Source organism: Bubalus bubalis, chromosome 21, assembly GCF_019923935.1.
Source record: "Bubalus bubalis isolate 160015118507 breed Murrah chromosome 21, NDDB_SH_1, whole genome shotgun sequence".
In the NCBI taxonomy this organism is placed as follows: domain Eukaryota; kingdom Metazoa; phylum Chordata; class Mammalia; order Artiodactyla; family Bovidae; genus Bubalus; species Bubalus bubalis.
Window position 1 is genome coordinate 56093703 of NC_059177.1, and position 21339 is coordinate 56115041.

General features: G+C 59.5%; 2 protein-coding genes across 3 annotated transcripts in view; both read right to left on the reverse strand.

The window, feature by feature from the left end:
• Positions 1-1121: 1121 nt before the first annotated feature.
• On the reverse strand, positions 1122-8623 carry RHO (rhodopsin). Its single transcript, XM_006078900.4, has 5 exons — positions 8242-8623; positions 6369-6537; positions 4992-5157; positions 4634-4873; positions 1122-3774 (listed from the first exon to the last, which is right to left on the reverse strand). The coding sequence occupies exons 1-5, from the start codon at positions 8600-8602 to the stop codon at positions 3664-3666; spliced, it is 1047 nt and encodes a 348-aa protein (XP_006078962.1). The 5' UTR covers positions 8603-8623; the 3' UTR covers positions 1122-3663.
• Positions 8624-16446: 7823 nt separating this feature from the next.
• IFT122 (intraflagellar transport 122) overlaps positions 16447-21339 on the reverse strand; it is a 66016-nt gene continuing 61123 nt past the window's right edge. For both annotated transcript variants that reach the window (XM_006078904.4, XM_006078902.4), the window contains 6 exons: positions 20317-20482; positions 19281-19392; positions 18680-18805; positions 17777-17856; positions 17367-17531; positions 16447-16899 (listed from right to left, as the gene is read on the reverse strand). In XM_006078904.4, coding sequence (XP_006078966.1) covers positions 16810-16899; positions 17367-17531; positions 17777-17856; positions 18680-18805; positions 19281-19392; positions 20317-20482 — 739 coding nt within the window. In that variant the 3' untranslated portion in view covers positions 16447-16809. The remainder of the gene's footprint in view (positions 16900-17366; positions 17532-17776; positions 17857-18679; positions 18806-19280; positions 19393-20316; positions 20483-21339) is intronic.

Sequence of the window (21339 nt, forward strand, 5' to 3'; positions counted from 1 at the left end):
TGACCACAAGGCCACTGTGCCTGCCACTACTGTGCCTGGTCCCACACAGTAACTGCAACAGAGGGTGGGATCCACACCCGCCGGCCATGGGAATCCTCCCGTCACGGCTGTGGATGGAGGAAGAACCAGCCGGGTATCACAGACACGAAGCGCACCTCCTCTGGATCGCTGTTGGTTCCTGGCCCCTTGCCTGTGGCCCTCCTCCTTCTGGTAACCACCTCCTGAAGTTTCCCTTCGGCTCCTTCCTATCCCCACCCTCAGACCATTCGGTTAACGTAGGGCTAACACTACCGGGCTTCCCTCGTGGCTCAGCTGGTAAAGAATCCTCCTGCAGTGCGGGAGACCTGGGTTCGATCCCTGGGTTGGGAAGATCCACTGGAGAAGGGAAAGGCTACCCGCTCCAGTACTCTGGCCTGGAGAAGTCAATGAACTGTATAGTCAGTCCATGGGGTCGCCAAGACTCCGATGCGACCGAGCGACTTTCACTTTCTAGGCTACCTTGCATGGCAAATGCAATCAGGTGACCGGGGGCCAGGCCAATCAGAGGATGAATACCCATCCCAGCCTGGTGATTGGCTTAGGAGCTATCAGGTGACCCAGGCCTGGCCAATAAGAGCCCTACCTGGAAATGACTAACAGATGAAGAGAAGCCCCATTTCTGCAGGGTTTGCTGAGCTTGGAATTAATGGTGATTTCTATGCTTATATCTTTGGAACAGTTAACCTGGCATAAAGGCATTACTTTGTCAATAAAGGTCCATCTACTCAAGGTTATGGTTTTTCCAGTAGTCATGTATGGGTATGAGAGTTGGACTATAAAGAAAGTTGAGTGCCAAAGAACTTGATGCTTTTGAACTGTGGTGTTGGAGAAGACTCTTGAGAGTCCCTTGGACTGCAAGGAGATCCAACCAGTCCCCCCTAAAGGAGCTCAGTCCTGGGTGTTCATTGGAAGGACTGATGTTGAAGCTGAAACTCCAATACTTTGGCCACCTGATGCGAAGAGCTGACTCGCTGGAAAAGACCCTGATGCTGGGAAAGATTGAAGGAGGGAGGAGAAGGGGAGGACAGAGGATGAGATGGTTGGATGGCATCACTGACTCGATGGACATGAGTTTGGGTGGACTCCGGGAGTTGGTGATGGACAGGGAGGCCTGGCATGCTGCGGTTCATGGGGTTGCAAAGAGTCGGACACGACTGAGCGACTGAACGGAAAGGCAGCACAGAGGAAAGTGCAGCCAAAGGGAGACCTAGAAGCCAGATAACACGGACTTCCCTGGCAGCCCAGGGGTTGAGTCCCCCCTGCCGGTGCAGGAGACGCAGGTTCCATCTCTGGCCTAGGCTCCAGGGCAGCTGAGTGGATGAGCCATAGCTACTCACTGAAGCTCGTGTGCCCTGGAGCCCGATCTCAGCAACGAGAAAAGCCATCGTGATGAGGAGCCCTAGCACCAGAGGGAAGGGTGGCCCCCGCTCACTACAGGTAGAGAAAGCCAGCGCACAGCAAGGAAGACCCAGTACAGCCCCCTCAAAAGCCAGGTGACCTCATCTGAGCACCTGCACCCAGGCATACCTGAAGCCCTGAGCTTTTCATTTATGGGAGCAAATCGTGTCTTCCTTTTGCTTCGGTGCTATTGAGTGTGATTTCCTGCCTCCTGCAGATAAAGGAATCCTGACTGACATCACCCACCTAGGGAGACAGAGTAGAGAGGGGCAATGACAGAGTTCCCAGCTATTACCTGCCCCAGCCCCTCCATGGCACGAAGGATCTCCCTTCTCAGACTCCTGCTGCCTTTTCCCGCCTTGGAGGAGAATGGTCATTTGGGAGCTACACCTTCATCCCATTCCCCCTTCAGATGAGGTCCCTGGTAGGGCCAAGCCTGGAGCTCCAGTAATGCAAAAAGCCTCTCATCATCTGCTGAGCCCAGGAAGCACATTGGCTGCATAAAGCCTGAAATCTCATTAAGGTCAGTTTTAAGATCCCCTTTTGCTGATAAGGAGGCTTCCAAGAGGTGACAAAATTTGCTTGCAGTTTCACAGGCCACCTGGATCTCTGTGACTCCGAGGTTGGAGCTTTTCCCATTCCTGGGCCTGCTCCCCAGGGGGCACCAGCCTAAAGCACTCCCAGGGGGCTCTGATGGTTGCTCAAACCCAGAAACCCCAGGGTCAAGGATCAGATGAACACTGCCCCGTTTCCATCCATCCTGTAGATAAAGAGCTTGAGACTGACAAAAACCACCGCCACTAACACCAAGGATAGGAGCTGAGCTTTTAATACCCCAATTTGCCTTCGTCTCCAGGCAGAGCTGGGGAGAGGTAGAGCTTCCTGCTTTGGTTATGTAGTGGAGGAGGGGCAGTTATGAGGTGGCTGGATTCTGATGTCCTAGACTCCCAGCCAGCCTCTCAGCAGCAAAGACTCTCCGGAGTGGAGAATGGACTGGAGCCGCTGAAGGCTTGCCCAGCAAGGGAGCTAAAATCTGTGATCTGTGAACTTCCCCGGGGGAAGGTGGGTCCAGCCAGATTTCCCATGCTTTTGTTTTTTAAGCTCTTTTTGAGACAAAGGTGATGTTGGGAACCCAGCTCTTCGTTAAATGTGGGCAGGTAAACATAACTTCTAGAAGCTCCGTACAGGCCCAGAGATACTGCAGTCTGGGTGCTGGGCAGGAGAGCTAGTGGTTTTTCAGATGCCGAGAGCAAGACCTGTCTCTCTGGGGGTTGCACTGGAAGGGAGTGGCCCGCGTCATGGGGGCTGTGCACTGGCCCCAGACTCTGGTCCTCTGATGTTGTTTTTTTTGGTTTTTGTCTTCTTCTCAGGCCTGATGACTGCACTCTGCATTTCCTTGACTGTCCTTCCCTGTGGCCCACCACCCAGCACTGGTCTGGCCTTGCCATCTGTCTAATGTTTATAAGCCTGACGAGGCTGGATGCTTAGGGCCTTGCCCAATCTCAAAATGGTCGCTATCAAGAGGAGATGATCATAGGAGATGAATTACTTATATTACTTGATATTATTCATAATGTTAACTACAGTCTGTCCAGCTCCTTACTATTTACAAAGAGCTCACACACGCGAGCGTGCACACACACACACAATCTCATTTGATCTTCCCAGCAGCCGTGTGAGGAGAGATTTGGAATTCCCATTGTATGGGGGAAGAAAGTGAGGCCCAAGGACAAAACAACTGCTCAAGGTCAGGAGCCAAGGGCAAGCTGCTGCTATTGCTGCTAACATGTTGTAAGAGGATGCCTATGCCCTCCCGACCTGTTCATCTCTCCATTCACGTCTCCATTCATTCCTTCCTTCCTCCACCTAGCATTTATTAATAAGCACCTATGGCGTGCCCCGTCGTGTGCTACTCACTTATCCCTAAGCTGGGACACTTTTCCAGAACAAGAGCTCTTGTGTAGCTGAGAGATGAGCTGGGGGGAGTGGAGCTACAACGGGCCCCTGGGAAATCAGGACTCCAGATCGGGCCGCCCCTGCCACGTGAGGCGCCTCCTGTTTCTCTCGTTGATTCTTTTGCATTTGGTTGGTTGGTTTTTGTGTTTACACTCAGGGAGCCTGTGAGAGCTGGTTCCAACAGGCGCAGCTCCTGATGGAGCTGCTGAGGCTGGGGTGGGGTGGGGGCTGAGGGACTCCTGCGGCTGGCCACGGAGTCCCTGGAGGGGCTTAGGCAGGCGCCACCTGGCTGGTCTCTGTCTTGGAGACGGTGGTGGAGGCCTCGTCGTCACCCAGCGGGTTCTTGCCACAGCAGAGAGTGGTGACCATGCAGTTCCGGAACTGGAAGGAAGAGGTAGGGTAAGGGTGAGGGGTGGTCGGGGTCCCGCAGAGTCTGGGTGGGAAATGGCATCGTCAGTGCGGTGTGCCACCTCCCTCTTCTGCCTCTGGCCCTCCCAGCCTCCGCTCCCCGGTCAGATGGCTCCCTGGAGGAACTTACTAAGCCTCCCCAACCCCACCCAGAGGTGCTGGGACCAAACCCGAGGGGGCTTTGTCACTGGTGATGCTCCGTGATGCCCTCAGTGTGCCAAGGGCCATCTGGAAATTGTCCCATTGAACCCAAGAGTTTAGGATTTCATCCTTTCCGTGGATGAAGAAACTGAAGCCCAGAAAAGGGAAGTGACTTGCCCAAGGCCACACAGCCGAAACCTAGCAGAGCTGGGATTTGAACCCAATCTGTCTGACTCCAGGTTTTCCCCACTGGACCAAAGAACCTGCAGAGGAACCACTGGTCTATATGTTAAAAGGACCGCTTCATCCATTCATCCCTCAGAACGAGACTTTTTGGCATCCTGTCCAGTTTGTGGAGACTGGCACCTGTTCCCAGGACTGGGACTTTGACCATCTGGACCGTTAAAGCCAGCCTCCAGAACCATCCAGACTGGCACTTCTCTTTCCTGAGCCAGTATCAGAGGGCTTGTTAGAAATGCATGTTCCTGGGCCCACCTTGAGCTTCTAATCAGAACGTCTGGGGGTTGTCCAGGAATCTGCATTTCTCCCAGATGACTCATGTTTACCCCAGGGAAAACCAACTCCCCCTGCCCATTTTGCAGGTGGAAAGTCGGAGGCCCAGTTAAAACTGCAGCTTCTCCACCTGTCGCCTGGGGGGGACCTGGCCCCTTCCCACCCCACCAGCAGGCACCTGCTTGTTCATCATGATGTAGATGACGGGGTTGTAGACGGAGGAAGTCTTGGCAAAGAAAGCCGGGATGGTCATGAAGATGGGGCCAAAGTCAGAGCCCTGATGGGTGAAGATGTAGAACGCCACCCCAGCGTAGGGCAGCCAGCAGATCAGGAAAGCGATGACCATGATGATCACCATGCGGGTGACCTCCTTCTCGGCCTTCTGAGTGGTGGCCGACTCCTGCTGCTGGGCAGCTGCCTGTGGGGACACAGGGCCTGGTGTCCAGACTTGAGGCTCCTCTGGGCTGGGGGCCGCACTCAGCCTCATCAGCGCTCTTGTCCCCAGCCCCACAGCACTGGTCCCCCAAGGACCCTACCTCCTTGACGGTGAACACCAGCTGCCCGTAGCAGAAGAATATGACGGCCAGGGGGATGCTGAAGTGGACCACGAACATGTAGATGACGAACGACTCATTGTTGGTCTCCTCGTGGGGCGTGTAGTAGTCAATCCCGCACGAGCACTGCATGCCCTCCGGGATGTACCTGAGGACCAGGGAGGGGCCGGGGCAGGAGGGGCAGAGGGAGACCCACACGTGAGGGACCGGGGAACAGGCCCAGCTGACCAGAGTCCCCTGCCAGCGCCTGTGCAGGGCTGCTCTCACTCGGGGCCTCACTTCCCCTTTCTGTAAAAGGGGGATAATAAACCTTTCCTTGGCTGTGAGGCTCACATCTACTGAGATAAGGGATTCAGGTGTGTGGAAACAGCGTTTGCCTTGTTCAGTGCCGTGTTACCCTGGGACCCTGGTCTCTCCCCGTCTCTCACTCCCAGCACCCCTACTCTGCCCCCCTGCTTCCCTGCCTGGCGCTTCTTTACCCAGCCTGCCACTCCCGAGTGGCCGGAGGCCAGGCCTTGGACCATGAGGTAGGTGGGGGGAAGGGAAAAGCTCCCAATGATCTGTATTGGAGGACCCAGGTCTTTCTAGGCCACTCAGAGTAATTAAGGGATTTTTGCACAGTTTCTGGAAACAAGAGGCCCTGGGGCGTGTGGTTAGGGCGTGTGATTTCAGAGGACCGTGACACTGAGCCGACCTCAGGAAAGCCAGTGTTCATTAGCCGCGGCCATGCGGATGCAACCAGGCCAGACTGCAGAAGATAGGGAAGGAGGGGCGGGGTTTTTTGCCCCTTGCTAAATTGCTCAGGAGGGAAAACACTGGCCCCAGGAAGACTGAGAGAGGAGGAAAGGGGAAAGAGATGGCAGTTTCCTGGAAGCAGAAGGGCACGAAACCTCTGGGAACCCACAGAGGCCAATTTCCCAAACCATGTTCCACCCCACCGCCATCTCATCTCAGCCTGTTGGGGGATATCAGCTGAGAGTCTTGCCAGGACTGGTTCCCAGGGCCACACCGCCACACCTGCATGAGGGAGGCTCTGCCTCTGCAGGGGCGGAGGCCTGAGGTCAGAGGAGCCGCTCCCAGGGCACTGGACCAAAGAGGATTGGAATCTGGCCTGGCTTAGTTGGGGATTAGGGGCACAGCCAAGGTGAAGGGTCGGGGTGTCTTGGAGTCTCCTTGACGCAGGGAACAGCCCCGTAGTGACGTTAGGGGCTGACCCTCTCTTCCCTGCCCTAAACCTCAACCCTATGACAGCTACCGGCTCGGGGGGGCCTGAAACCAGGCAGCACCACCCCCGCCCCGGCCAGAGGACCCTAGGAAGCGCCCCGGAGACCCTCCTCCCCTCCTGCTCAGGGCCGTTACCTGGACCAGCCGACGAGGGGGGGTGCGGCGCAGGCCAGAGCCATGACCCAGGTGAAGGCGACGCCCATGATGGCGTGGTTCTCCCCGAAGCGGAAGTTGCTCATGGGCTTGCACACCACCACGTACCGCTCGATGGCCAGGACCACCAAGGACCACAGTGCGATTTCACCTGCAAGGCAGCTGCTGTCAGCCAACCCACCACGTGGCTGGACCTGTCTTTCTAAGGAGGGGGTGTGCTCCTCCCGGGGATGGGGAGGGGGGCCGACCAGGAAGGCACCCAGGGAGCAGTCCTGGAGCACGGACTTAAGAAGCAGAGGGTCTGGACACGGACGAGGGGAGGTGGCGGGGCAGACAGACTGATACACCATGTGGAGGAACTCCCAGGAAGGTTAGTGCAGCCAGAGCTCCAGGTTCACGGGGAACACAGCAATCGTCTCGTGGGGTCATGGCTGAGAACTGGGAGCCCGGCGGGGAGTTTTCACAGAACAGTGTGTCCTTCATGGGGCCATCGGCAGAGTTCTGGTCACAGGGGATGGCAGAGGCAGCAGGAGCCAGAGAGGGAGGCCTCCCTTTCCTCCTGGGCAGCGGGCCTCTCGCCTCCAGGGACATGGAACGCCCTGGGCATGGGTGACCCTCTCCCGGGAGCCAGGGAGCCGGAGAGTGTTTTGCTCAGAGGGAGGAGGAGGAATAATAATGATGGGGTTCAGACATCTGCCCTGCACATCACCCCCAAAAACTCAGGAGGGAGGTGGCTGTGGGGTTTACCAACCGGGGCATTTCAGAGAGTGAAAGGGAATGCTAATGGGTACTCCAGGCCCACGGTTGTCTCAGAGGCATGCCCACCTGTGGGTGGCACCCTTCTGGCCTGAGACTAGGGGATTGCAGTCACCCAGCAATGGCCAGCGCCCCGGGAACAGGGCTGAGGCAGGGCCTGGATGCACGTAGGAGACAGGAGACAGAGCATGCTGTGGCTGGTGCCAGGCTCTCTCTGCCCCCTAGGCTTTGTGACAACAACCTCCTGCATCTCCTGCTTGCCCAAGAGGCCGTGGGCCCCCTGGGGGACGCTCCTGGGTCTGAGCCAGGAGCCCCAGGCTCTGGGCACTGGCCTGCCACGTTCCTGAGTCAACTCTTCGCCTCTGCACGCCGCGGTTTTCTCATCGGCGAAATGGGATCTATTCACCCATTTTTCAGTGAAAATATTTTAAAAGCATGGCTCACAGCTACACAGATCACCTCACCGGGCCTACTGTCTCCCTGTGAATGGACTCCTCAAGGCAGAAAGCCTTCAGGCAGAGCAGAGAGCCTGGAGGCAGCTGGGATGGAGTCAGAGAGAAGCCGGGGAGGGACCGCGCCCGGTGCCCAGTGCAGGCAGAGGCTGGTGCCTGGAGGACTGAGGGCTCTCATCCCGCCCCAGGCTGGGGCCCTGAGCACAAGCACCCGTGTCGTCCAGCTCTCTGTCCCCGGGACCCAGCGTGGGTCTCGCCCAGCCCTGCTGCTCCAAGGGGAGCAGAACCGTGGCCTGAGGGGCTGCAGAGACATGCATGGGCTTGCAACTCGGCCTTGCCAGAGACTGCCTGCGACCCCAGCGAGGCCCCGGACTCCTCTCATCTGTCTCCTGGCTGGAGGGCGAGACAACGACCCCAGTGCCAGTGAGATCACGTGCTCGGTGCCCACCCTTCACCAACGCCAGCGGAGCTCATCATCACTTATGCAGCGTTTATTGACTGAGTTATGGAGCGCTTTGGCTCACGGGCTCTCGTCCACCATCCGCAAGGCTGGGGCTGTCCCCACACACCCGCCCCCACCACACCCAAGCTCCTGGCTCCTGAACACACACACACCCCTTGCCCAGCCCACCGCACCCAGCTCATACCGCCCAGGGTGGCAAAGAAGCCCTCCAGGTTGCAGCCTGTGGGCCCAAAGACGAAGTATCCGTGCAGAGAGGTGTAGAGGGTGGTGGTGAAGCCCCCGAAGACCATGAAGAGGTCAGCCACGGCCAGGTTGAGCAGGATGTAGTTGAGGGGTGTGCGCAGCTTCTTGTGCTGGACCGTGACGTAGAGCGTGAGGAAGTTGATGGGGAAGCCGAGCATGATCAGCAGGAACATGTAGGCGGCCAGCATGGAGAACTGCCATGGCTCCGCCAGGTAGTACTGCGGGAACTCGAAGGGGCTGCGCACCACGCCCGTCTTGTTTGAGAAAGGCACGTAGAAGTTTGGGCCCTCGGTCCCGTTCATGGCTGCGGCCCTTGCGGCTGCCCGCCGGCGGCACGAACCCGGGGATGCTTCTGAGGCCGGAGCTCAGCCACACGGGGCTCCGGCTGGACGACTCCGGGCTCTGACTCCCCCCCCAGGCCCTTATGAAGTGACCTCCCCTCCCTAAGCTCCCGGCTGAATCAGCACCTCGGAGATTGGGGGCGTTATTAATCATATTAATCCTCACTGCTGCAACGAGGGGCCTAATTGGCTTCCAGGTGGGGCCAAGGTGACTCCAGGTAGAAGGCTGTGGTCGGGGAGAAGGTGGGGCGTGCTGGGGACCCTGGGAAAGAGCAGAGGCCTGCCCCTAGCTCCCCTGTCCCCCTCTGGCATCTCAGCTGATGGCCCTGGCCTGGCATCGGGACCCCTAACTCCAGGCCCACTTCCCTCTGGCTCAGGGCAAGCAAACTTTGCCTTCCTCCCACCTGGCCCACGAGCTCCCGGAGGGCAGAGCGCTGGTCCTTCGGTCGTCCCCTCACTCAGCCCCTGAGCCGTCCCTTCCCCACCTGGGTCACCTCTGGGCTTATCCAGTCACCACACACTGACAGTGCCCACCGGCCAGGTCGTGAGCTTCACAAGCGCAGCGGGGCGCTCTGGGGACCAGACACAAGCCCCACGTTGCCCAGGAGCTCAAAAAGCATTTGTTCCCTTGAACTGGAAGTTCACTCACTCGTTTCAAACCGACATTTATGTGCAGGCCACTGGGGGACCCGAGGCTCCAGGAAGGAGGAGCTTACGGGCTGAGGAGGACTTCCGTGTGGGAAGACCTGCTCTGGACCCGGGGAGGGGAGGCCACCTATCTGCAGAGACGTCCAGGGGGACAATGTGTTGAGGGAGGGGGGCACTTTGCCAGGTTGCCAAGTGGGGAAGTCAGCATAGACTGAAGACAGAGGCCTGGTGAAGGCTCAAGGCCCGTCTGGGATGTGGGCCCTCGTGGGCTGAGGTCAGCTGGGGTGGGGCTTAGTGCCAGGGGCTTTATCCAGGGGAACTTGGGCAGATCTTGGGGAGAGGAAGGTGGCTCAAAAGCCCTCAAGGATGAGCTGAAGGGAGCGATGGTGGAGGAAGGGACCAGGGCAGAGGGGACCAAAGCGGGGAGGGGACAGAAGCTCTTAGGGCTCCTGAAGCAAGGCCTCGCCTCCAGGAGGTGAACAGGGCCAAGCCTGTGCCGGGCACCAGATCCCTGCAGTGAGCAAGGAGGTGTGGTCCCGGGCACTCCCGTATGGAGGGGAGGTGGGCCCTGGGAACAGCACATGGGCCGCAGCCCAGGACTGGGGTCAGGCTGGGCTGGGGCCGTGGGCCTTGGGTGCCGTGCGATCGGCAAGCCATGATGGCATATCCCAGAACAGCAGCATGAGCTCAGGGTGCGAACGAGGGCCCCATCTACAATAGGATCGTGAGGACCCCTCCTAGGAGTGAAGTGGGGTCACGGGCAGCCTGGCCTTCGGGGTCCTCAATGACCATGGTCCAGCCGTGAGTTTTATCCAGCACCGACTGTGTTCTACACAAGACGCTCAGTTCTGGGGGACACAGTGGACAAGAAGGACCAAGCCCCTGCCTGTAGGACGTGTCCTTCTTCTGGGGGGGGCGGGGAGGCGCCCCCACAAACCATGAAACAAACGACCACAGGGACTGTTCAGATGGTGACGTCCTCCCGACACACAGTCGCCTGGAGCTGCCCAGGAAGGCCTCTCTGAGAACTCGAGGATGGAAGGAGCACTAAGGGGTGGAGCTGTCCAAGGAGAGAGAGCGGCCAGTGCAAAGGCCCCGAGGCGGGGAATGCAAGGCTGGCCAGGAAGCATCCCAGTGTCTGAGACCTCCGTCGCTGAAGCTCCCTTGTGCTGTCTCTCTTCCCACCTGGGATGTTTACACCTCTCTACTCAGACACCTGCTCCCTTCGCTGCAGCCCACCTGGGGCTCCGGAGCCCTGCTGTCCCGGGAAGCGGGAAGCATCAGGACTTGTGTGCGGAGCCTGGTGGTAAGTGCTCTGGGGGGAAGGAGCAAGGGGCAGGCAGGTGTGGCGGGTGGGTGGGGCGCAGCTGCTCAAGGTGTAAGGTGCTTGGCCCGGTGATTAGGCCCATCGCTAAAGAGGTCAAGGTGAAGAGTTTGATTCTAACACGGCCCCTGGTGGCCAGACAGAGGGACAGACGACTGACTCCCTGGGTCAAGACCAGCGCACGCAGCCCTGCCCTGGCCAGGCTGTCCCCCTGACCCTCAAACTCATGGCCTTGCTTGTTACCCCCTAACGCTTCTGACAACCTGAAAGCTTTTAATTCCTATTCTGTTCATGGGTCTCCTAGGCTGTAACTCGAGCCCCCAGGGGTGGGCTGGAGTCTTGTCTTGCTCATCACAGGGCCCCAGAGCCCAGCTCAACACACAGCAGGTGCACGTAAATCGTTTCCCTTACTTCTGCGGTCCCCAACCTTTTTGGCACCAGGACCAACTTCATGGAAGACAATTCTTCCACGGACTAGGGGTTGGGGGCGATGGTTTGGGGATGATTCAAGTGCATCACATTTATTGTGCACTTTATTTCTAATCTAGCACTGCCGCTGATCTCCCAGCAGGTACTGTAGGTCCACAGCCTGGAGGTTGGAGACCCCTGCCCTACTTGAATGAGCTGGGATTTCTGCTTGGTACCTGGGGCCTGGCACATGACAGGTGCCCAAGAACTGTCTGTGGACTGAGCGGATGGATCTAGGTCATCACAGGAAGTGCTGCCTTTCTCTAAGATCCAGGTCCACCCTCTGTTCAGTTCAGTTCAGTCACTCAGTAGAGTCCAACTCCTTATGACCCCATGAACCGCAGCACGCCAGGCCTCCCTGTCCATCACCAACTCCCGGAGTCCACCCAAACCCATGTCCATCAAGTCAGTGATGCCATCCAGCCATCTCATCCTCTGTCGTTCCCTTCTCCTCCTGCCCCCAATCCCTCCCAGCATCAGGGTCTTTTCCAATGAGTCAACTCTTCGCATGAGGTGGCTAAAGTATTGGAGTTTCAGCTTCAGCATCAGTCCTTCCAATGGACACCCAGGACTGATCTCCTTTAGGATGGACTGGTTGGATCTTCTTGCAGTCCAAGGGACTCTCAAGAGTCTTCTCCAACACCACAGTTCAAAAGCATCAATTCTTCGACACTTAGCTTTCTTCACCGTCCAACTCTCACATCCATCTATGACCACTGGGAAAACCATAGCCTTGACTAGATGGACCTTTGTTGGCAAAGTAATGTCTCTGCTTTTGAATATGCTATCTAGGTTGGTCATAACTTTCCTTCCAAGGAGCAAGTGTCTTTTAATTTCATGGCTACAATCACCATCTGCAGTGATTTTGGAGCCCCAAAAAATAAAGTCTGACACTGTTTCCACTGTTTCCCCATCTACTTCCCATGAAGTGATGGGACCAGATGCCATGATCTTCGTTTTCTGAATGTTGAGCTTTAAGCCAACTTTTTCACTCTCCTCCTTCACTTTCATCAGAGGCTTTTTAGTTCCTCTTCACTTTCTGCCATAAGGGTGGTGTCGTCTGCATATCTGAGGTTATTGATATTTCTCCCAGCAATCTTGATTCCAGCTTGTGCTTCTTCCAGCCCAGCATTTCTCGATGTACTCTGCATATAATTTAAATAAGCAGGGTGACAATATAGAGCCTTGAAGTACTCCTTTTCCTATTTGGAACCAGTCTGTTGCTCCATGTCCAGTTCTAACTGTTCTAAATATGCTATCTAGGTTGGTCATAACTTTCCACCCTCCATAAAAGAGTCTAATAATCCACTCTTTCAGGGTGGGGAGATGGGGGATTAAAGGTCATCCTTGACATGATGGACGTCTGCTCTGTAATGCTAGACAATTTAATGATAGACAATTAAAAACAAAGAATGCTTTTTGTTTGAGGAATGGGCTCACAGAACGACAGGAAGGTCCTTAGAAGTCACCTACTCTGACCCTCCTTTGCAGGTGGGGAGACCAAGGCCCCCAGTCCGCAGGGGGTCACCCAGGTCACCCAACATGCCTGCCTGGCTGCTCCTGCCCCAAAGGAGCTCTCAGGAAGACCGTCCATCACCTACACCAGGGTGCCAGTGACGAAAGCAGGTTGCGCTGGGGTGCTGGCAAGGGCCCAACTCAGTTGTTCAGGCCTGGGCAGCAGTGGCGGGGGCGGCACTGGGCTCAGTCGCCTAGAGAGTCTGGAAAGGCCCGCCGGCCCCCTCAGTTCTCTGGGACTAGGAAGCTCCAGGATCCACTCCCACCTGCAGGGCAAAGCTGCCTGCTGTCCCGCATGGGCCCAGCTCACAGGCCTACAGACCCGAGGAGCAGGTCCCCCCGCCCTCCCACAAGGGACTGCGGCTGTCGGCCACGAGGCTGGGGCCAGCCCAGGCCTCCCTTCCCTGAGCCTGTTTCCTGCCGGGACCCGTGAGCCTTGCTGACAGTGCCACCCCCTTCTGCGCGCGCGTGTGAGCTAAGTCCCTTCAGTCGTGTCCGACTCTGTGAGACCCTCTGGACCGTAGCCCGCCAGGCTCCTCTGTCTATGGCATTCTCCAGGCAAGAACACTGGAGTGGGTGCCCAGGGCCTCCTCCAGCGGATCTTCCCGACCCAGGGATCGAACATGCATCTCTTTCATCCCCTGCACTGGCAGGCAGGCGCTTTACCACTAGCACCACCTGAGAACCCTCCTCAGAACCTAGTTCAGTTCACAGCCGTGGAGGGCCCCTCCAGCTCTAAATGAGCATTTCCCACTCAGTACCCAACACTGCCAGCCGCATCTGACTTGTCTCCCAACTGCCTGCCCATCCCAGAGTAGGTGCTCCATGAACAAGTGTCCAGGGAAGGGACAGCTCTTCCCAGCCCCATGGGGAGGCCTTTGTGCCTCTGACCACTGGGGAAACCAGCCTCCTCGGCAGAGCCGGGTAGAGGCGGGGCGTCCAGCCTTCCACTTGAGCTCTGCCGTCCCCACTGCCGGGCCTGCCGGAGGGAAGCTGGGCGCGCACAGAGGGCCAAGCGTGGTGTGGGTGACCTGAGCCTCCGCCCCCTCTCTGTGAGGGGTGGTGAGCGGCGGGGCTGGTTGAGGGGGGTGTTGGTTGGTCTCTGCTTGGAGGCCAGGTGTGGCGAAGGATTAGAGCTTAGCAGGCAGCGGTGCGCAAATAGCTCTTAAGCCTCTGCGTGGAGGTGCTGCTTGGTCAGCAGCCTCCTCTCCACGCCACCCCCAGCTCCCCTCACCGCTGAGCCCCCCACCTGCATCACCACAGCCCAGTGGGGCCTGAGACAGCTGCCAACTCAAGGGGGAAGAGGGGAGGAGAGACCGGCTCTCCACTTTGCGTCTGCCTCTCCTCCCGCCTCCTCCTCCCCAGCATCTGGCCGAGGCTGGGGGCTGGGGACATGGAGGTGAATCCTAGGCCACTCCCTGTCTATCCTCCTGGTCTCCCCTCAAGGAGCTCCCGGTCTTCAGGGGCAGCAGCCACGGGGAAAACAGATAACCCAGAGAGGTGGGAAAATGCTCCCGCCTCAGAAACAGCAGGGCCAGGAGGGAGGGGACGCTGGACCAAGGCCCCCGGCTGGTGGAGAGGCGCTGGGGCCCCGGGATTGGGGGGCAGGGGAGCCCAGGGGTCTGGGCGCCAGGTGGCGGCCAGCGGGGCCGCTGAAGCTATGACAGGCAGGGCAGTGGTGTGCTGGAGCCCATTCTAGATGTGCTGGGGTCTGGTGGAGGGCATCAGGATGTGCTTGGGCAAGTGCTGCGCTAGGGTGGGAGCTCCGCCCAGAGGTGGCCCCTCTGCCGGGGCTCCTGCCTCCCTGACGGAGGGGCTGGCCCACGCGGAAGGAAAGCCATCTGGCGCCTGCCCACCTGTCCGGGAGCTGCAGGGGCCCCTGGCTTCGGCAGGCTGCCTGGGGGTGGATGCGGAAGTGGGCTGGCTGGCTGAGGCCAGGCTCGAGCTGGGGCCACCTGAGGTCTGGCCCGGGGGCTCTTCCTGGCCATCCAGTCCCCTCTTCCTCACCTCCTCCTTCCAGAAACGGGGAACAGTGCTGAGGACCCAGAGACAGGAGGTCGGGATGCAGTTGCAGCTGCCCAGCCTGCGGCCACCGCTCCTGTCAGGGCCCTGTGTCCTCGTGGGGAGACGGGGCGTCTCAGGATGCCTGTGGCCGAGGACTTTCCTTCCTCGCCTTCCCCACCGTGGCATGCGAGGGGGTCATGGTCACCAACACAGACCAAGGCTGGAACCTCAGTGTCAGAGCTGGAGGGGTCTCTTGTACAGATGGGCCAACAATGGTGGAGAGAGGGCTGGACCTAGCCATGGCCCTGCCCAGTAAGGACAGAAGGGGAGCAGGACGCAGCGCTCACACGCAAAGGCTGTGCCTGCCTGTAACCCTGTCTAGGCTCCATAAATATTTCATGAATGGAAGAAAAGAGAATGTTCCCAAGCCTCAGTCTCAGCATGTGTTCAGTGGGCATCCTTGAAGACACCTGAGGGTTATAGAAGACAAATGCATGGAAAATCCTCACTCGGGGCCAGACTTAACAGGCTTGGACTCAGGCCTCTGGAGCTCAGCTCCTCTGGGGTGGCAGAACCAGGCACGGCAAGGCCGCGAGGATGCACGCTGGAGTCTCAGGCTGGGCCCCCTCCCCCGCCTCTAGCCATGAGCCATCTGATCTGTCGCTGTGATTGACGCCTGTTAGATGTGGGGGGGGGGGGGGCTGTTTGCTCCCTCTCCTCTCTTTCCCAGCCACATGCGAGTGATTTCAGCTCAAGCAACGTGCTAATGGAAATCCTAACACATTAATAAATGTTTAGCACGCGAGAGAGCATGCATGATCGTAAGTAATTAAGACGCTCAACGGAGGAGTTCTGTTGGCACAACTGTCTGGCTCCATTTCTTTCTTTTCCTCCTGAGAGAGCTGCAGAAGGCGGCAGGGGGGAGGGGGGGCTGGGGTCCAGCCCTGGACTCACCCCTGGGGGGCCCCCCTGCAGCCACTCCCCAATCCTCAGTGTCTTCATCCCTCCCTTTGGAGGGGACCTTTGCCCCCCTCAGCCCACTTCACGGACACCCTGCAAAGGATCAGTATCTAATCACCAGGGTGGTTTTCCACATGTTCCCTGGCAGCCCAGTCCCTTCCTCCTGCCATCAGGACTTTGCATAAAGCCCTGGACTGCTCGCTGCCTTCTTGGCAGGGAGCGGGGAGGAGGGTGAAGGGAGTGGCCTTGGGGAAGGAAGGACAGACCCCAGCACCTCCACCCGCCCCCAGGGCTGCAGAATGGGAAGTCACCTGCCCTCCTTCACAGAGCTGAGTGAGAACTGAGCCAGCATATGAAGCACGGCTGGCACAGAAAAAGGTCCCCAATGTCAGCTCCCCTCCTCAGCTTCCCATCTGCCCTCGAGCTGCCAAATCGGACGCTTGCTGACGCTCAGGGGACGGGCCCTTCCTGGAACCTCACGCGGGACCCACCTGCTCCAGGCACTGCGGGAAGGGGCAAGCTCAGGCCACGTGGAGGACCTGGGGGCAGCTGGGGAGGACGGGGGGCCTGGTCTCAGTTGGGAAGTAGAGGGTGGACTCCACAGGCCCTGGGAGTAGCCCTGTTAGCCACCTTCTTTAGAGCCAGGTATCTTATCTTCTCCTTGAGATGGAGCCCCATTCCACCAAAATAAATAAATAAATATATTAAAAAAACACAAAACCTGTTCCCCTACCATTCCCATATTGCCATTTCAATTAGATTAAATTTTAAGAGCACACAAATGTAATGTTCCTCTCGGATCAAATTAGAAAAAAAACAGGTGCACTTTTGCATAAGGAAATTAAGTTGCAGACAATATGAAGATTTGCTAAAATGCAGACACTGATGAAAATAAGTAGCCCTTTTATTTGTAATTATTGAGGCAATCTGTTCGCAAAGTGTACATGTGAATGGTCTGACAGATCCGTGGACTCCGGCAGACTGCCGTGAACAACTTGGAGCCGTTCTGAAAGGAACAGATTTTTTTTTTCTCTCTCTCTTAGAAAATATATGTTCATTCTCTCCTCCATCTCCTGGTGCTATTCACAAGACACGAAATGCCATAAATAGGAGTTTCGTGGTTACACAAGGCCCCTCCCTGAGATACGCACTTGATGGGGCAGAAGACACAGTCTGACAGTTTAACTCTTGCTCCGATGGCCCCGTGGGCGGGCGGCGGCAGGGCGGGCGGCGGTCCTCAGGGGGCCGGTCAGGGGCTGGGGTCGTCCACGCGCCGCCGGCAGTAGGGGCAGCAGGTGTGCTGAAGCAGCAGCAGCTCGTAGTCCTCCGAGTGGAACATCTGGGGAGAGATGGCCGTGACCCCGCAACCCTGGGTGCTCGGCAGCCCCGAGCCGGGCGGGGACCACCGCCCTGCTAAGGGCAGGCAGCTTGGCAGTGAGTCGGGGCCAGAAGCACCAAGTCCCGGCTACCCTTGTCTGAGGACCAGCGGGGAGCTGGGGAAGGTCTGAGGCCCCTTCTACCCGAAATGCAGTTCAAAGGTGCATCACACTGGCCGGCCCTCCTGGATGAAGGGCAGGTACAAGGAGCACAAGGTCAGGGGGCAAATCCACAGCAGATGGTCCAGGGATGCACGTGAGGCTGGGGAGGCGACTAAGGACAGCCGAGCCTCTCCTCCAGCCCAGGGGCCCTGGCCTTGGCCGCTGAGGGACACATGTGCTCCCCCCGATGCCTGGCCTCCCTACAGGGACCATCCGGGAAGCGCAGCAGCAGCTGGAGGGAAGGACCCGGGGACCGCACGGCCGGTACCTGGAAGCAGGAGGGGCACATGGTGATGGAGGCGTCGGGCAGCAGCGAGCGGAAGTACTGCCACCGCAGGGGCGGCGGCCAGCGCTTGATGAGGACGTCCCGCCGGCTCATGGAGCGCAGCACGGAGCGGCTCACCACCACGGGCACGAACTCTGAGCCGCCTTGCTGCAGGCCGGGCGGGGAGAGCGGATGGGACCTTGCTCAGCCGGCGGGGGGACTCACGACCCCACAGAGGACCCCCGAGCCCTCCTCTGCCGGTCCGGTCCCTCAGGAGAACCCAGCTGGCCATCTCTGTGACCAGGAGCCCACCTCCTTCCCCCGGGGGCCCCAGGGAGGAGTGTGTGGAGGAAAGGGACCTGAGCCAGGGGGTGGGGGGGTCTCAGCAGCCCGTCACTCAGGGGTGCCCGCACCTCGAAGCTCAGCTTGGCCGTGAAGGGGTCGTCGTCCCCCACGGGGTCCATGCTCTCGTCCAGCCTCAGGGTCTGGGCATCTGGGAGACGCTGGTCAAGGATGGGGCCTGAGGCTGAGGGAGAGCCCCCCCTCTGCCTGACACGTTGACACTCACAGGGCGGGGGGCTCCCTTTGGGCCTGTGTGGGACCCTCCCAATGGCTCAGGGAAGCACAGCGAGGCGTGGAAGCAGCTTTCCCCATGAAGGAGAGGCCTGCTCACACGGAGCCCAGCACGCAGGTGGGGGAGGCGACAAGGGGCTCTGAAGGCTTCCACTGTGGCCCCCTAGGACCCGGCATGGCCCACGAAGGCCGCTGAGACAGTGTGGGAGCCAAGGGCTGCGGGCTGCGGGGCCGGAGCAGGTACGACAGGCCGGGCGGGAAGCCACAGCCCCTAGCACGGCTGGCGGCTCCTGGAGGGTCTCCCCACAGCTGCTGGGCAGCCTCACAGACCCTCCTCGCAGAGCAGGGTGGGCACCCCTGGGGATCCCAGGGCCAGCCAGTTGGGACCGGAGGTGCCCAGGGAGCCGCCCCCTCAGCCAGACCCCCGTCCCCTGGGGAAGGGAGGCTGCAGGTGCCAAGTCAGGGCGGGCCGTGCCCCACAGCAGCCGCACCCCAGCCTCATGGGCGGGCACGGCGCGTGGACGCCGTTCCTACCTCCTGTCCTCCCTGCCCCTGTGGCAGCTCTGCACCCTGGGCCGCCGCCCTGCCTGGCTCTGGCCCCAAGCCTGCTGCCGTGGGGGCCTCTCCAGTGCGCAGAGTGGCCCGCCCTCGCCTCGCCTGGCCCAGCGGGCCCCCAAGGCCCCCCTGCCTCCAGGCCGGTGCCCAGCGGACACACACACGGGTCCAGCCGGCACCCAGGATACTGTTGCTCGTGATCTCTTGCCACTTGTTCTCCCGCTTGAGTCTTGGTGCCTCCAGGTCAATGAGGGAGACGGCTTCTTCGTCTGTGATCCCCTCCTCCAGGTAGAATTCAACCAGGTGCAGCACCTCTGCAGACACAGGCAAGGGAGGGGCTGGGAGGCTCTCAGAGGCAGCGCTGTGGGGCAAGGAGTGGGGTCCCAGAGCTCCTTCCCACCCAGTACAGGCCTCACTGAAAGCTGGCGGGGCGGCAGGGGGAAGCAGGCGTATGTGGGCAAGGGGTTCCTCTGCAGGGGAAGAGAGGCCTCTTCCCAGCTCCTGGAAAGGGGCCTCTGATCCCCATCCATGTGGAAGGAGCTGGGCCTTGAGAGCCACGTCAGCTGCCCGGATCGAGGGCCCCTCTGCCCAGGGAATTTCATCAGGCAGAGCAGCACTCCGGGCTCTGAGGGGTCTGGGCAGCACTGACTGGCCCTGCCTCTGGGAACCCTGAGTGACCCTATGTGTCAGGGGGGTAGGGGTGGGGGTCTCACTGTCCCCACTTTGTCCAAATGAGGACACAGGCTGCGCCGTCCGCAGGCCACCGCCCCACCTGCCCACCGCACTCACCGTAGGAAGAGGCGGAGAAGACGAAGGGCTGGCGGCAGTTGATGCAGACGTTGCCCAGGTTGTTGAGCAGCGGGTTGTTGGTGGAGCAGCGGTAGCACAAGGGCACCAGCTCCTGCAGAACAGAGCGCGGCCGCTGAGGGCCCTACGGGGGTGCAGGCGCAGCCCCGTCTCCTTGCCTGGGCTCTGGCTCCAGCCTCCTGGGGCCTGGTGGCCGAGAGGAGAGGCCACCTGGGTGGGCGGGGCAGGGGCTCTGCACAGGGATGGAGCAGGGTAAGTAAGGGCCCACAGAGACTGCAGAGGCCCTGCCCCTGGGGCCTGCTGCCCAGGACACCCCCTTCCCAGGCGGGGCTCAGCAGTTGCGGCTCTTCCGGCAGGAATGACACTGGCCATAGCCACCACTGCCCAGCCAGCCACTGTGCTCCACGGGTTGTGCCAAGCACGTGACCCACTTCAGCCTCATTCCTCCTCACAGCCTCCTGCAGGAACACTGTCACACGCATCCCCATCTGATAGACGTGGAGACTGAGGCTCAGGAAGACTGAGACACAGCTGGGAAATGGGGGAGCTGGGATTTGAACTTAGGTCTGATGCCAAGTCTCCGCTCTGAGCTTGAAGGAGGGGACTGTGGAGGAGATGGTGGCTGGTTGGGTTGGGGGAAGGGAGGTTGGGGCACAGACGGAGCTGCAGACACTCGGGGTGGATCTGCAGGTGAGTGATAACCTGCCTCCAGAAGGGGGGACTAGACCAGGGCCTCCTAGGATGAGGCCCAGGCAGAGACACTGGGCCCTGGGCCTGGGCAGAGCAGACCTGGAGCCCCAGGACGGCTGGGAAGCAAGTGGGCAGGGCTGTGGGGGTCCAGGGGCTGTGATAAACAGAGGAGGCAGACAGGGAAGGGCAGAAAGGGCTGGCACAACAGGGCTCAGACAGGGCAGAGGGTGCAGAGCCCCAGGAGCATGGCAGCCATCTTTCAGCTGAACCCAGGCCGGGCACAGAGGTGTCAGGACAGGCCTCCTGCCCGAGGGGCCAGGGCCCTCACCTCACTGTCATGGAAGGGCTTGGAGCGGATGGTCAGGCTGCCCAGTTCAATGGACTTCTGGAAACGGGCGGGGATCTGCAGGCCCTGCAGCTTATCGTAGGCGTGCCGGGCCAGCTTGTAGGCGCCCAGGGCCTTGCTCTGTTTGGCCAGGGTGAAGAGCGTGTTCCTGCCGATGACGAGGTTAAGGACAACAGAGGCCACAGCAGGCCCGAGCGCTAGCGCTGCCCACCTCTGGAGCGAGCCCTGAGCTGCAACGCAGCTTGTGCGCGTGCCAGGAGGGCACGGGAAGGAGCCTGAGGACTGCTTTGCTCATCTGTGGGAGGTAAGTGAATTTCTCGGATATCAGGCCCAGAGATTTTTCCAGAGATACAGACAGCGTCGTCTGCATTAATATTTTAACCTTGCTTAGGTTTTCTGGGCCTGCTGCTGGTTCATCTTGGACCCTGGCTGGGCCAAAACGGCTCTCCCTGCCTCACCCGGCCTGCTAGCCAGCCCCTAGATTGCCTGGCACCAAGTGCCACCTGCTCCAGCCCCACCAGGAGGAGCCTGATCCCCAGTGCAGAACTCTTCTGCCTGCGCTTCACCAAGGCCACGGCGAGCTCCAGGCTCACCTCCCTGGCTCTGGGGCCATTCTCTGAGCTCCTAGTCTGGGGCTGACAGGCTTTTGTGCTCCACCTCAGGTCACCCCAAATGCCGGCTGTGCCCAGGCCCGGTCTGCCCTTCCTCCCCTCACCCTGACCCTGAATGCCCTTCCCCACTGCCCCCTGCCAAGCCTCAGCTAAGCGAGGCCCACGTTCCTCCTCCAAGCCATCCTTCCCCGACGTTCCTGCGGCCCACTGCCCTCTGCACCCCCGCGGCCCCTTCCACAGTCATCACATGGAGACGAGTTTCCTTGCCTGCGTCTCCCCTGTCCTCCCCGGAGTCAGGGACCATGTCAAGAGCTGTTTCCACGTCCCCAGTGGACGTGAGGGTGAAGCTCAGGGCAGGGTTCAGTCAGACTCTGCCGACCTGAACAGAACTTGC